Source organism: Patiria miniata, unplaced genomic scaffold (genome assembly GCF_015706575.1).
Source record: "Patiria miniata isolate m_02_andy unplaced genomic scaffold, ASM1570657v1 HiC_scaffold_5, whole genome shotgun sequence".
Classification (NCBI taxonomy): domain Eukaryota; kingdom Metazoa; phylum Echinodermata; class Asteroidea; order Valvatida; family Asterinidae; genus Patiria; species Patiria miniata.
In genome coordinates, this window is record NW_024037072.1 from 18403664 (window position 1) to 18419423 (window position 15760).

Here is a 15760-nt window from a genome sequence, read left to right on the forward strand (position 1 = left end):
AAAAAAATTCTGCTTCCGATTACATGGCGTTTGAAAATAGGGTAGGTAGGGAATTTGGGTTTTTGTGTGTATGATCATATTGTCTGAGTGTACCGGTAGTCAAGGGTAAAAGGTAGTAATTGATGGTTTTCGGGGGGTTTTACTCATTTTTCCCCCCAAAAAATCAGGGTAGGGTAAAAATGTAGGTTGGGTAACCAGACGCAAAACCATTTTTGGGGGGTTTCTAGTCTGCAGATTTCCCCCCCCCCCCTTTTTGCTGGTCCCAGAGGGCCTGATCCTAATATTGCCTACATGTGTACAGTATGCGTGTACACTGTAGTGTCATCTTTGTATGTATGTATCCAACTGACCGACTCGCTGAGTGTCACTTGTGAGCCATGCAGTGCTATCCTATTATAGGATTAACTCTTAATACCAGTGAAAGAGCTACATTGCAACTCCGGGCCATTATGTAGACCGCATGCATGGAAAGACTTTGAGTGAATAATAGCCATTCTGAATCAATTGAAACTTGAATTTTATGCGCTCTGCAGCTGGCACAGTGCAGCTTTTACTGAGCTTGCATTGTCTTGTTTGTAAAATACAGCATGCAAGTCTCGCCAGCTTACGTTCACTTTTAGGTACCAAATACAGACTATTTGCAGTCACAAACTCCTGTGTGAGAATTTACGCAATTTTATTTGCATGAAAAACGCAGCTAAAATTGTTGAGGTAATTTTGTTTATTTTGTTTGTTTGTTTATTTTTTTCCCCATTTTATTATCACAGACCTACTAGCGTCACGTCTCATGGCGTGTCTCACACGCCTCAGAGTCAATTTACACGCTCACACGCCGGACAATCGCAATCACACACCTCATGCTAAATTGTTCTAAAAATAAATATTCCAAAAAGCATTTTGGCGGCTTCGGTTCTGCGTCAAGATCATCTAGCGCCACGCAGCTGTGTGGTTCTGCATGAACGACAGTGGTGGTTCATTCAAACATGTTTGTGGTTATGGTCGCAAAAACAACCCACAACGCCATCGACCAAAAGGGGCACCCTTGTCCCCAGGGCCAGCCAAGGTTATATGTGTGTTTATTATGATGGCCTTTGCCGCTTGGGTGATCGTGAAGTGCAGGGCCCCTGTTTTGTTTTGTTTAGAGTCAAAAAAAATGTTATCGCTCAAAAATCACCTTTACAATCAAAAGCAGACTTTTCTCAATTCTAATGACACCCGTCTTGCAATTTTGAACAGATTCTTGGGGTAGAAATCACGATTTTCCTGCGCGGTTTGTGCCTTGCGATTCAGCGTGCCGTACGTGCTGACGGTACATAGTCATCAATTCGCTACATTTCAAATTAGTTGTAAATTGTTATTGCTTCCTTTTCTTTTACAATTTTACAGAACCCATCCATTGCCCTTGTCCATGTTTACTGGATCTAGGCCTAATCACAAACTAAATGCCAACAGTATAGGCCCTACATCCTGTATGGTTTTTAGATGCACTGTATTCCTGTAAAATCTTGCAGACATGTACCACATCTTTAATGTCCAGTATTGATAAACTCATGAGTTGAACCCATTAAAATATTATTATTATTATAGGCCTATGTCTGTTACATGTATACGTACCGGTATACACTTCTCTCTGTTTCACATAAAATACAGATAAATCTCTCCTTCAAAATGAATTAAACTTTTCCAGCTGGCTTTCAGAACAAAACAAACTAGTTTTTAAAGAAATCCCCACTTTGCAACTTGAATTTGAACATTTCACAAAACTAAATGTTGTACATTGTACCTTTACACAAAAAAATGTAGATTTTATTTTTATTACTGGTACATGAAAGTGCAGGCATGCATAAATGCGGTTGTGAACATGTACTCATTTTGTAGCCAAGATGTAGTGTTTACATGTGCACATGTTATTTGGTGCATGTGATCAGCTTATTATATTTTGTGTCTAATACTGCAATGCTGCCCTCATGCATCCCAGCCTGGGGAGTGGTGACCAGCCTAGCTTGTTAGCATTTCAGGGTTGTAGCCAGCCAACCATCATGCAATCTGCTGTGTGTGTGTGATGACACGCTGCGTTGGTTGAGTCGGGCTGACTGAGTGAATGATGATCGGCCACTGAGCTGCTTGTTTGTGCAGGTGATTTGATTTCACCCTGAGAAGACGTCCATCCTGTTTGCATCCATTGTCTCCTCTTAAAGGGATCCTATCTGAACCGGGCCGGTCACCACAACCCTTGGTAAGATGTTAAGAACGCTGTACTTTAGCACTCAGTCTGTAAATCTCTGTGTGAAATAGCCAGGCACGTATGAACATCAAAGCATAGTTATTCGGCTGGAAGTTGATAGTGCGCAACATTGAAGTCATGTGTGTTCATGCATGCGTCATCCATATTAGATATTATTGCGGGCATGACCATGTATTAGGGTGGTTTCATATTTCACATGGGCTGGCTGTGCGGAGTGCAGGAGTGCGCAGTGCTCGGAGGCTTGTGTGCCTGCTGTGCCGAGTATCAAGTTATTTGTCAAATCACAGCATTTGGTTGTACTGGTGTACTTATAGAATTTACCTACATGTATACGTAGGTAAAGTGTCACAAACACAAACTGTGTCTGTAAATAGGGCTTTTTGGAGAAGTTGACACAAATGCACATTTTGTGGTGCCTCAAAGACATATCCTTGAATATGGTTATGTGTACATTTTTTGCAACTTCTTGACTTGCGGTTACTTAAATACATGTACATGTACATGTATGTCTCACAGTCATTTGCTTACAATGTAATGTATTTGGTTTCTTAATTCAAGGAAAAACCCACACACAGGCTAAACCTCGTGGGTGGTGACCTGCAGCTAAGAAATTCTGGAAATTTCCTGGTGGGGAAGGGGTGTGCGTGGATTTTACATCGCCCTTAACTGAAGTGTGGCTGTACATGTATATTATCGTAAATTGTGAGTGAGTCAGAGTAGATGTCTACAAAATACATTGAGTAAAAGTTTATTTTCAGGTTTAAAGGTACATGTAGAGTGGACCATTTGCAGCTATCCAAAAAGCAACCGACCAAATTATTGTTAAAAAGCTTACTTGGTTTAAGGATAGTAATGACATGCACTCCCTGTGAAATTATTCCTTCTGGCATGCTGTCATTATGAAAAAACAATAAAAGAATGCCATTTCCAAAGATGTGTCAAGTGACACATTTTGGTTTGTTGTTGGTTTGTAATTGGGCGAACCTGTGAATGGGTGCAAGCCACAACGCGTTCAGTGTTGAGACAACGCGTTCAGTGTGTGACATCTTGTAGAGCTACGGTACAATCAGCTGAATGCGAATCATGTCCCAAATGCTGAATTCGGGATTGTGCCACAAGAGGGCACAATTCAAAATATGACATGACAACCTTTTGAACTGAAATCGAGATCCAGAATATCGTGTTTTCTCAAAATATACAGCATTCAGAGAGCTAAAAATTTCATTAGGTCAGTTGTTAAGCATCTGTCTTTAGTTTCTGAGCACTTTTGTTGCTTCAAGTGAAAAAAATTCACAAATGTCAAATGGTCCATTCTACCTTGATTTTTAGTGAAAAATACATATTGTACTTAAACATGTGCATGAGAAGTCAAGGCCATGTATAATTTTTCCTAAAGCAGATGTCTGTTTTGTGTCCATTAAATTGCAAATAAGTTTAAAATTACTGAAAACATGTTTTTGAATCTTATGTTAAAATACCGGTAATGCAAGAGATAATATCAGAATCATGTGTAGACGTTATTAAATGTAGGGCCTACCGGTATAACAGCATTAAATAATAATATGATGTCCAGACAATGTGCATACAAATGTATACAGGAACATGAAGGCATGAATGTTGTTCAGGCATTCACATACATGTAGGTACACTATCGGCTATTCTCCTCACTGTACAAAATGTATCAAGTTCATGTACATGTACACTGTACATTTATTTAGTACTCCATTAGCAAACTGTTTCACTTTCAAGGACAAGCTTTCATCTCTCTCGGGGCTGTTTATCATGTTGCACACTCGTTGCACACATGTTGTGCCCAGGCACACTTGACAACAGTTTCGGTTTTGATTGTTGCTACAGATTTGTCAAGTACCGTACCGGTACACTTGTTTTTCAAACTAACAATGTACATTAACTTTCGTTTTGATAAAATTGAACTTTGCTGTAGATTTGTGAAACGCATACTGTTTCAAACTGTAACACGGGTTGGCAATCATGCACAAGAATTTTTTTTTGACAAAGTCATAGACATTATGATTCATTTAAGAGTGCATGTACACAGATGCATGCATGTATTGCACACATTTAGATCATTTGTACCATGTATACATGTATCGAATACCGGAGCATGAACGCTGTAATATACAATTTGACACAAATGGTTTAAGCTTGATACCGTTTAATTTAAATCACTGTCTCTTTCTTCTTTTTTTCAGCTAAAAATTGTAGTAAATTTGCCTGATTTCCCTTGTTCGTCCATATTTTTTTTTTTTAAACAAAGTACACCACACCGGTATCCTGCCACGATTGCACTGAGTAAATACAATCAATAGACTGCAAGTCTTGGCTGATTGAATCCCATGCTTAATTTACTGCATTCATGCCACTAGGGGAATCAATAGATACATTGTACATGTAAGGTGTTCCCCTAGCCAGGGACAAATGTACACAGCCTTGCCAAATTAACTATTCTGAATCATCAGTCCATTGGAAAACATGACACCGGAGGGACCATAACTTAAAGGGAATATACAACATATGCAAACATCGAAAAATAAAACTACCAAGTTTTTGCGAAATACCTTAATAGGATGTTGGTAAATGACAGTCTAAAGCATCCTGTAAAATTATGGCACCTGGTATACTGTCATTTTCAAGAAAAGTGGTATTTTTGTATCAATTTCCAACGCTGATCGGCCGATCAGCGTTGGAAACAACTGGCTTTTTTTTCAAATACTGGCCCCAATTGACCATTGCACTTGTTTGCAATCGATTACAAACCTATGAACGGGTACGAGCCAGCTAGACTGGTTCCCTGACCTTACAATTCCCAAATGTATATAAACTGCTCTGTTTCTTCTTATATGGAGTCAGGGAACCAGACTACAGGAAAATGATCGTTTTTCTTGGTTTTTATAGCATTTTCGAACCCAAAACCTCAAAAAAGTTAGTGTAACTATATTTGCTTTATATTTCAAACCCCCCAATTCCATCCATTTCTGAAAATTACAGCAAAAGCAAATGATGTATATTCCCTTTAACCATGGTTCATCTATTTGGTTAATAAATTTAGGAAATATATATCCAAGATTTTGTGAATATCAGTGAGTGATCTTAAGTACATGTATTGTAAAAGTTTACGCATAGTCTACATTATTGATTTGTAAATGATAAATGTACATTGTACCGGTACATGCACCTACATGTACATGTACATAGCTGTGTACATTGATCTGCATGTATCAAATTATCAAAACAAATTATTTCTGATTTCAGAGACGAAATCTGTCCATTAATAATTAATGCCAATAGTGTACATTATGCAGAAATGGCGTAAGTTGATAATACCGGTTAGTACATACATGGATTCTTTAAAACGAGTTTTGGTAAAGTGAAGTTACATGTAAACAAAACAACAATCATCAAAAACTGGCTGGTACGTTATTGTTTATAACTAGATTTAAATTTTTTTTTAATGACCAGTTTATACTCAATCATACACTGAAAAAATTTGTACACATGTATTCAATCGCATTTAATTTAAAAGCCGTATACCTCATAAGATGTTATGTGTTACAATACAAGATATTTGCTGACCAATTTAGACATTCATCCATCTACACATTGTACCGTACATGTATGTCAATAGGACGTGAAACTTATTGTAGCAAAAAATAATGCACGTGCACGAACGTGTGCACTTTTGCTAAGATTGTGCCAGTAACTGGCAACATCCAATCCTCTCAATTGATGTATTCCCTGTCAGAGGCCATTCAGTGCTCGGGAAGTCTCACATATCAGCATTGTGAAGCAGGCTCTCTATTTTTTTGTAACAGTTCTGGACGGATAGAGCAAGGTGCTTACATTGCAGCTTGTGCCTTTGTTAGCAGGGGGGTAAGGTTTCATGTACGGTTGTTGGAACGGCCTCAACCTGATACACCAGCCATTCTCCCGTATCATATCATTATATGGCTCTATATCGGGAAGCGCGACAAAAGCACCAGCAATTCGATCTCGTGCGCATTGTTGGCCATTAGAACGGTTTGGATTCAAGAACGGAGGGGCGGGTTGACAATACTTTTCCAAAAACACGGGATTGAATTGACATTAGGAATCGCAGTCTGCAGGGTAAACAAGATGGAGAAATAGTGACGTCAAGCGGAGGACGTACGGTACATACATGTACGCCAGTTTGTGATTAATATCTGCGCTGTTGGTATTCACCGGGAGAGCCAAACACTATTTATATCTCGGACTTCATTGAAATTCATTGCCTGTTATTGATTGCCGTGTCGTCTGCATTGTTTTTTTTAACTACATACATACATAAGAAATATTTTAGAAAACGCAGATAAACCACGGCACATGTTTTATTTTTACATACATCTGAGATATTTTTGAATAAAAATTTGCTGCTCTTTTTTAATCAAACATACTTTTTTTTAGTTAGTTATTTTAATCTGTTTTTTTTTCACAAATTATATTACTACAGTATCAATTTTTTTCCCTCAAAAATCCATTGTTCATTAGTGTAGCACCAATTTCAGACTGCATGGCATTCCATAGTCTGAAATTATTATTCTGAAGATTAGATTGAGTACACGAAAAGATTTGCTTAAATTGCAATTGTTCAGAACATTTTGGTTCCTTGCAACTAATTAAACCCCGTCTGAAACTAGTGTAGTGTATTACAATATTTTTAACTACATGAGAGAATTTTGAACATTCATACAAGTGCTGTACATTTATAAATATTTTCTTTCATTCAGTTTATCAGTATGGCTTCTGACTAGTGCCCTTGAACAAAGGCAAAATGTGGAACAGCCAACATACTTGGCTGGATAGCTCAGTTGGAAGGGCACCAGAAGGGTAGTCCAGAGGTCACAGGTTCAAACCCAACTCCAGTCAATTTCTTTGTTCAATGATGTGCCGGTAGGCCTAAATATCACTTTGCAATATATGTACCTTGTCAGTTTCCCTTTGTGGTTGATCTTTCATCCAGTTAACAAATTACGCAGTGAACATACCAGTGTGATCAGAAGTTGTAGTGCTAAATTACCAGAGGTGGCCATAAAAACAACATGTCACATATTTTATATAGTACCAGTACACACACACAAATGGTCCGTGGTGTGATACACTAAAGAGCGTAATTGATTACATCATCAACCACAAGACACCAAGCCAGGTGTGTCCCCAAACCATAATATTGACCAGGTCAGGTGATCCATGGATAAATAGTGGGCTTAACTAGGGTGATTTATGGACACACAAAGTCAGCTGAGGCTGTGCCATGTGTTTTGTCTGGGGGTCTGACCACAAGAATGCAGGGAAACCCACATGTGTTGAGGGCTGTCCTTTTCTCAGCTATTTGTGCGAAACAAATTGGTGGTTTACTATTGTTGACAAGCATGTGTGGCTCTTACTGTAAAAGTATGCTAACAACATGTTTGTAGGGCCACAATTTAACAATATGTACATGTGTAGTGTGTCTGTACATAGTCCGGGTACACATGTACTTTGAACTTACTACTCTGGGATATATTTTTCAGTTCTGGATATGTGCTTGGTTTGATTTATTTTTGGAAATTTAACAAACATGAAACGAGCTTGTAATTTTAGCAAATGTTTGTTTATAAATGTGAAAACCCAGGCTTCATACCAGTATTGTATATAGGCTTACATTACAATGACATGACCTCTCCCACAGAAATATGGTGGTAATTTTCATAAAATTGTACATTAATAATGAGCATAAATTGAGATGTTGCTACGGTATTTAAATTTCATTTTTATACATGAATGTAAAACGATGGACATGTATAAAATAATGCACACAATTTATGAAATGAAATTGAAAAAGATAACTTTGTTACACGAATTATGAATCAGTCAGTGACTTGGTGAGTACCGGTAGATAGTATTGTGCAATATTTAGTGCTTGATAAATTGTTTGAAACCTTCCTTTTCAAATATATTTTTATAGTACTTGTGTCTTTTCTTGGGAAACTTCAAAATTACTTTTAGATTCAAAACGGCCGACTCTAGGAGCTAGAATAAGTTGGCAATGGGGTGACTGCACAAGGAGCCTTGTCACTGATAAAAACCAAGAAGCAATGGGTGGAAATTGATAGACTCAAGTGTGTAGGATGAAGGCAACAGTCCCAAGTGATAAACTCATCAGCCATGCCCTGCTGAGGTCAAGCATGTTGTAGACTGTAATATAGCACCTCCCCTGCTGTGTTCAGTGCATGCAGTTTTATAAATGTAGGTGTTCTGTTTGTGTGGTACATTTTGTAATGGTACCGGTACATGTATGGCATACATTGTATGCACATTTTACACAACCAGTATTTGTCAATTGGTTTGACCTCAATAGATTAATTGTGTTGACTTTATATTAACTAAGGATGGGCATCCAAAGTGTTTAAAGTTGGTCAACATGAAGTTGAGAATTTAGTCCCAGGAGGGGTAGTGTATACATTTGTTACTCAATTTGACACAGCAGTTAAATATAGGATTGTGTAAAATTACATTTATCCCAAAATGTAACCTAACAAATTATTATCCAAAAGCTTAGTTGCTTAAAGATTGTAGTGGTACTTAACAATCCCCTGAAATTATTCCGTCTGGCTTGCTGTCATTACAAGAAATCGAGAAATGTACTGGTACCGGTAGGTGATTTGTAACAATCGGTCTGTTTATTTTGGGGCTAAAGAGTGCTATCGCATAAATTGTGTTTCACAATCAAATTCAAAAGGATAAGCATGCTTTTCAGTGTTTTCTCAAAAAGTGTAATATCCACCGAGCTGGAACTTCAACAGGTTTGGCTTAAAAACACATTCTTCTTTGAATTGCATGAAAAGATCTATATGCCTTTAGTTTTAGACACAACGATTATGACTTCAGGAATAGTCCATCTACATGTATACACATGGGAAAAGTAAGGTACTGGAAGCTAGCACTTAAAATGACAAGAACAAGAATAAAAGTTTGCATTATAAGTGCTACATGTACTTAAATATGTGTTTCTGCCTGACTAACACAACCACCCACGACTAATAAGTATGCCCTCTAAGCCGGTAGCTAGTTAGTAGTCATTAAAAAAATGTAAAAACTCCCTCGGTGGGATGATTGCTACATTCCCCTTGGCAGATCTGAAACACTACAGTTCAGTTTTCAAAAATAAAAAAAAGACAACTGTCAGACAAAAAAAAAGCTTGCCAAGGTTTCAGTTGATTAGTGATAATAGCATCAGTCAGCACTGAAGGCCAATAACAAGCAAACCATACCATAATGACCCTGCAGGCAGATTCAAGGAGACATTCCAGGAGTATTTGGACTCTAATCATGCTTACACGTGTAATCATCTCTCCAGCCTTGGGCTTTGTGCTTGTTTGTCTTCAATTTTTTTTCTTAAAGGGATACATTTTTAGAATGACTTCAGCTGTAAAAAGTCATTTACATGTATGAACATACAAATTACAGTTCAGCTGAGCCTGTTATCTGTTTGCAATTTTTTGATTAAATAAATTATCTTATTATTAAATAATATAGTACATTTTAATACGCATCCCCCCCCCCCCCCCTCAATGGTGCGTCAAGAGTGCGTCATATTCTTCATATGGCTGTGACACAGGGTGTGTCAAGTCATGATTTGGTGTAGCAAACAGTTTTATGGCGTGCGTTATTTTTTCCTCAGTAGGTGCATCACAATGTGTGAAAGGTGCGTCACGATGTTGCCAAATAGCGTAGAAACTATGCGTCACTACTCTGATGAAGGGGGTGTGTAGACTATATCACCAAAGGATGACCCACTGTTGGACAATGACACACCATTCCCGGGGGTCATGGGGCGCATCATACAATTGATCTATAAGTAAATAAAGTATGCGTAAAAGTAAATTAAAATGCACCGATCAAAATTTTCATATCTTTAACTAAAATTAGTTTTTACCATCCTCTATTACAAAACAATTAGTCTGGTGTGAACACAGCTTTAAAAATGATAGACATGTTTTAGTTTATTTGTTCCGATATGTGGTATACTGCTTCCCCTTTATGGCTGTACCAGTATGACTCTATGCAAACCAGGAACAAAAGGTGAATTCTATGGAGAATTTCCTGTTCAAAAATTATGGAAGACAAACATCAGCTTGCTGAAATTGAACAAGATTTTTTGGTGGAGTACACGAATCTGAATGCTTGCTTGTTTACTCTGTGGTGTAAGAATGGTTGAACAATTTCTGGGAAAACTTGTTCCAAGTCTTTGCCCGAGGTGTCCCCTTACATCATGCGGTCTGACCTTGCACCTATTCAGTGGGGCAAGTTTTTGCCCACCTCCATTACATGCTGTGATTTATGGGAAATTACACGTCATGCGTACATGTCCGCATTCACATTGGAGCGCCATATGCAATTCAGTTTATCGGGATTAGGAGTGGGAGTTTTAACATTGGCGTTGTTCCAAGACATCAGCTTTCTGGCTCAAGTATGTAGGCGCTCTTGTGGGAATCGTCGGGTGGGGGAACCAGGTCCATGAAAGCCACATGAAGTCTCAAGGGGACCACAGTTCATCGCCTTGTGATTGGATTGAAAGTTTGGGGGTTTAGAGGAGGCAAATTGCCAAATTTTGTGTGACTCATGGATAAATAATGAAATGTCTGGATTTGATTGTTGGTACAGTGCTAATTTAATGAGTGTTGTAGCGGAGTCCATCATACCGGTACATAAACCCATCCAAAAGTACAGTGTACATATCCTGTAAGCTTATGAACCTAAACACAGGACTGCATTTGTCACCTTTTTAAAAAACAATTATTTGTGACCTGAAATGTGAGAAAGTGGACTTGTAAATGTAAGGACTTGTGATCTTGGACTCAACTGCAGTGCTGCTCACTGACGTACCGGTATCTATCATGTACATTTGTACCGGTACCTACACGTTTTTACCCATTATACGTACACGGATATGTAGCAACTGTAAACTTACATTGTATATTGTGTCAATTCATTGATGAATCCATAAAAATGATTGAATGCTCGTGTGCTTTCGGGTGCTACGGGGAGTAACAGGTAGGGCGGTTTGGGGCAGTACAGTTATTAATGATAGTAATGGGTTACAAATGTAAATTCTATGGATAGACAGTATGCTACCGTACTGGAGACATGTAGTTGATAGTATTTGTAGAGTAGGAAACCATGTTGATTTAAATACATTGTACTGGCCGTAAAGCTTTAACTTTGCTTGTAGTGGGACATAAATTGTATTGTCAGTCAATTAAATGATACATGTACCGGTAGTTGTGTGAAATAAATGACTTGCAAGTCAGTGTATTTGTGGCATTTAAAACGGGAAGCCATTTGCAGTACAAAACATGTACTTGCACATGTACATGTACATGTGCATACCGTTACATTACAGTTTTTGACAATCAAAAAGGTAGGCCTAGTCGCGACCATATCCCTACTTGCAAGTCAGTGTACTTGTCGCATGACACAGGAAGAACATTCACATGAACATACATAAATGTTACAAAACAGTTTTTGACAATCAACAAGGTACCGGTATAGGCCTAGTTGCAACCACATCCACAGTGGATGTACAAACTTTCTGAATAATTCATACAACTACGGTGTAATGTCAGGCCCAACATTACCAATTTATGTTGATACAAAAAAAAATGATCCTAGCACGTGTACATATAGACCACAGTAGCCTTTGAGCAAACCATGTACCAGTAGTAGCAATTTATCCTGAAGAGTTGGCTCTTTAGAAACTTGTACCCCTTGCGTACCGCACATGTTTGCATTTTAATAATAGAGCATTAACAAACACGGCATGTTTTACAGGGCATTACAACTGTACAGTAACTGCCAATACCAAACCGAAAAGGAACGACCTCCATTATTGTATGGATGCGTGGTGATCCCGCCTTTGTCTGATGATTATTTAAATGAGCGTCCCTGTGGGGCCACAAAAGCACCCAGCTACCCCCCTTTTGAATAGCTGTGAGTGGAAGCAAATGAAGTGTGCCAAAACTCTGTAGAATCCCCAACAATCACCTTTTTCAGCTTGTGAAAACACCCATAAAAAGTAAAGCCCCATTCACCCCCCTGTGGATTTGTTGCCTTGTGATACAACATTACACAGTGCTGGCTATTGTGTGGTTTGGGGTACCCTAGTTTCCCCCTTCTTTTAAGTGGCTACTCAGGTGTATGTATTATCATGATAAGTAGCGGCTGTCACACCTGACTGGCTTGTTAACCTGTGTGTGTGCTTTTTGAATCATCTAACTTGTGGTTGATATGAAGCCCTGTGGCTTTGTGATGATAAACACCTGTCTGCTGGGATTGTTTGATGATGATGTTTGCTGATTCCCCAACTACATGTACTTTGTAAGTATAGTGTTATTCTGTACTTGATTGAGCTTCAACTGTTTGGGATATTCGTGGTGTTGACATTGTAAATAATTTAACTTGGCTAGGAATATAGGATAATGATCTTGGCATGTGTACTTTTTATAAAGTAATGGTCATTTACATACAAGTACTGGTACTGGTATGTATTGTAATGTAATTCTTACATGTAAACATTATCTCGTTACAGTCTACAGTCCTTAGTAGCTATTTGATAGTCATGATCGTTGCTGTTTACATTATTATTCATGGTGGTTCATGTACTGGTATAGTATGTGCACTGCATGTTAATACGTTGACAAATTAATAATGAGAAATGCAAAACACAATTTTGAATTAACATCTCTCATAAAAAATATTCTGTCCTATAGTAAATTATATAGAAATATATTGAAATGTTATGTTTGTTGCATGATTAAATTTTATTGTTCTTTTTGATAGTTTTTTTTATGAAGTTGCAAATTCCACGTACTACATGTAGATAATTTCTTCATTTTTCTTGACCCTAACTTTTCAATAAACATTTTAGAAATCCACATCAAGACGTGAACTTGAAGTGGTGTACATGTACCACACTACACAGTACACGTTTACATGCAACATTTGGAAATTAATAAACAAAGTGAAGTAGTTTTTGATGTGCTTTTGTGTGGTTCTGAAAAGAACCAGGGATGCAGGCCGAGCTATATTCGTACTGTCCAAAGCATTGAGTTCCCGCGATTCTTTTCAGAACCACACAAACTCGCAAAAGAGATTTCTTGTCTTATTCACAATCTTTTAGAAAATAAAAAATTATATAAAATTTGAAAGTGAAATCAAATAGTTATTTCACTCAACAAATGGATTGGATGTACATGGGTGAGAGATTTGTCAGAATGTTTTCCTGGTTTTTTTTCTTGGGGATTTTCTCCTGATTTCAGGATTTAAAAAAAATCCTTTTTGAAATCTGGGATTCCTAAGATTTTACATTAAACTTGTCTGTGCCCAGATAGTTGTTAACTTTTGGGTCCTTGGGAGCCCCAAACCCTCTGCCAATTATTTCGTGGATTTTTCATTTTGCCCCAGTCTCTGACTCCTTGTAGCACAAACCGTTAGATCACCGGGAAATCGGGCCGTATCATAAGTCCGACGCCTCATACATGTACATGTAGGTCCGACGCCTCATAAGTTCGACAATGGACAAACGCTGTTTCGGACTTATGAGGCTTCGGAGCTACCGGTATGAGGTGTCGGACTTACGCGGCGGCGTCTGACCTATGAGGCAGAATAATGCCTCATAAACGTCCGACGCCTCATAAGTCCGAAATTTCGGACTACTGAGGCGTACTGAAGCGTCGGACTTATGAGCGGACCCTGGGAAATCAACCCATGGTGTGAAACATGCTATGCATGCTCTGTGTAAATTACACAGTGTATTACATTGTCAGCACAAGTCAAGCAGACGAACCACTCCAACTCATCATGACTAGGGATTACGTGCTTGCTCAATTTAACCAGCAAGCATTTGTAATTAAATAAAGCGGGGTCTGAATCTCACGGTGAGAAACTATTAGTTAGATTTTAGTTATATTGATTGGAGCTCTGTGGATAATTGCAGTGGCGGCGGCGGCAGTGTGGTATTTACATAAAAATTGTGTAATAAAACCCAAGAGTGTGCATAGCTAATTATAAATGCATGATGATAATGGTGAACGGAATAATTAAATGTATACTGTTTAAATGATGGAAATATAGGGACATTAGAAAAGACAAATCTCATTTCAACAATATTGATTAAAAATTACATGTGATTTGCATGTTACGTAAATAATCATTAAAGATGTGAAAAGTCACCCTTTTTATACATTTTGAGAGACTGCTTTTTTGGCTGCTTACATTTTATCTCAACTATTTCCATAAATTAAACAAATCTCTGTAAACTGAAATTACTGAGACAAAAATGTATGAGACAGACTTGGATAACAAACCTAAAACCATCAAAATAAGCAAACAAACCAACGTCAAAAGGAGATAAGAAAAAAAAGACACATTGAATTTTGAATTTAAGGGTTAAAATGTTACAATAGGTATATTTTTGAGTGTGAATGATTATGGACAAGTACCGGTACATGTAACGGTACATGAATTGTATTCTTATTTCATTTATTAATTTCTTTTTTGAGTAAAACTTCTACACTATATCAAAACAAATATTTCAAAAATAAACACGTTTTGCAGGGTTTCCAGATAAATTCATTTGTAAAATGCATTGTGGAACAAGCCTACGTAATGTACACGCATCTGTAGTGTATAAACCAAATGAGAAATAAAAATTAAGCCAGACTTCCAAAATATGGAACGTAAGATTCATTCATAAAACACGATTAACGAAAAACAAATCAGTAGACAGGTGAATGTACTTAAAGATTGCCTGCACTAGACCATTGCTTTTTAAAAATTCACTGGACTCCGTTCAGCGTCCACACGTACCGGTATTGGGTGATACAAGCCCTGGGCCTAGGAATTGTAAGTATCCAAGTATTGTGTGGATCTAATATTGGCTTCCATCCCGAGGGATGAGTCATATTGCTCAAGAATCTCTCTCTGTTGCGTCCCGCGGACAACACTGTCATTTACCGCACAGCAAATCGCATCCCCCAATGAAACAATCTGCGGAGTGCGGCTTGGCCATGTCTCCCATACCCCATTCCATTCAGCCGTGACCTAGGTGTAATTTTCACCTGTGCCGCCCTGCATGCATAATGCGACAGCGATACTTGTTAAACCTAAATCTTGTTTGGGTTTTTTTATCCGCCATTCCATCGGGATTGGTACGCTTCAAAGATGCAGTTGCAAAATAGCCCTTTCAGAATCACTAGGATATTTACACGAAAATTGTCTTATTTCGTGGACTTTATTTAGACTTTATTTCAGTAAGAACTGTCATTAAAATAAGTGTTTGACATCGAACGGGTGTAATGCTTGCAAACATGTATACATGCCTCTACCTGTACGTGCTAGATCTTGTGTGTTGCGCGTGTCTCAGAGGATTTTCTTCATTAATTTAATTTACCGTATAAACAATTAATGCACAAATGGTTTCCTCGTGTCGGTCCATGC

The 15760-nt window shown here is 38.0% G+C and overlaps 1 protein-coding gene across 2 annotated transcripts in view; it reads left to right on the forward strand.

Annotated features, from left to right (window-relative positions):
• The first annotated feature begins 2013 nt into the window (after positions 1-2013).
• Positions 2014-15760, forward strand: part of LOC119741537 (histone-lysine N-methyltransferase ASH1L-like) — a 63831-nt gene continuing 50084 nt past the window's right edge. Inside the window, exon 1 of one of the 2 annotated variants that reach the window (XM_038217330.1) lies at positions 2014-2236. Coding sequence is in view for 1 of the 2 variants with exons in the window: in XM_038217329.1 (XP_038073257.1) it covers positions 12632-12640 (9 nt within the window). In the remaining variant the exon portion in view is untranslated. Of the gene's footprint in view, positions 2237-12521; positions 12641-15760 lie in introns of those variants that run through there. The other variant, XM_038217329.1, reaches the window with a different exon arrangement.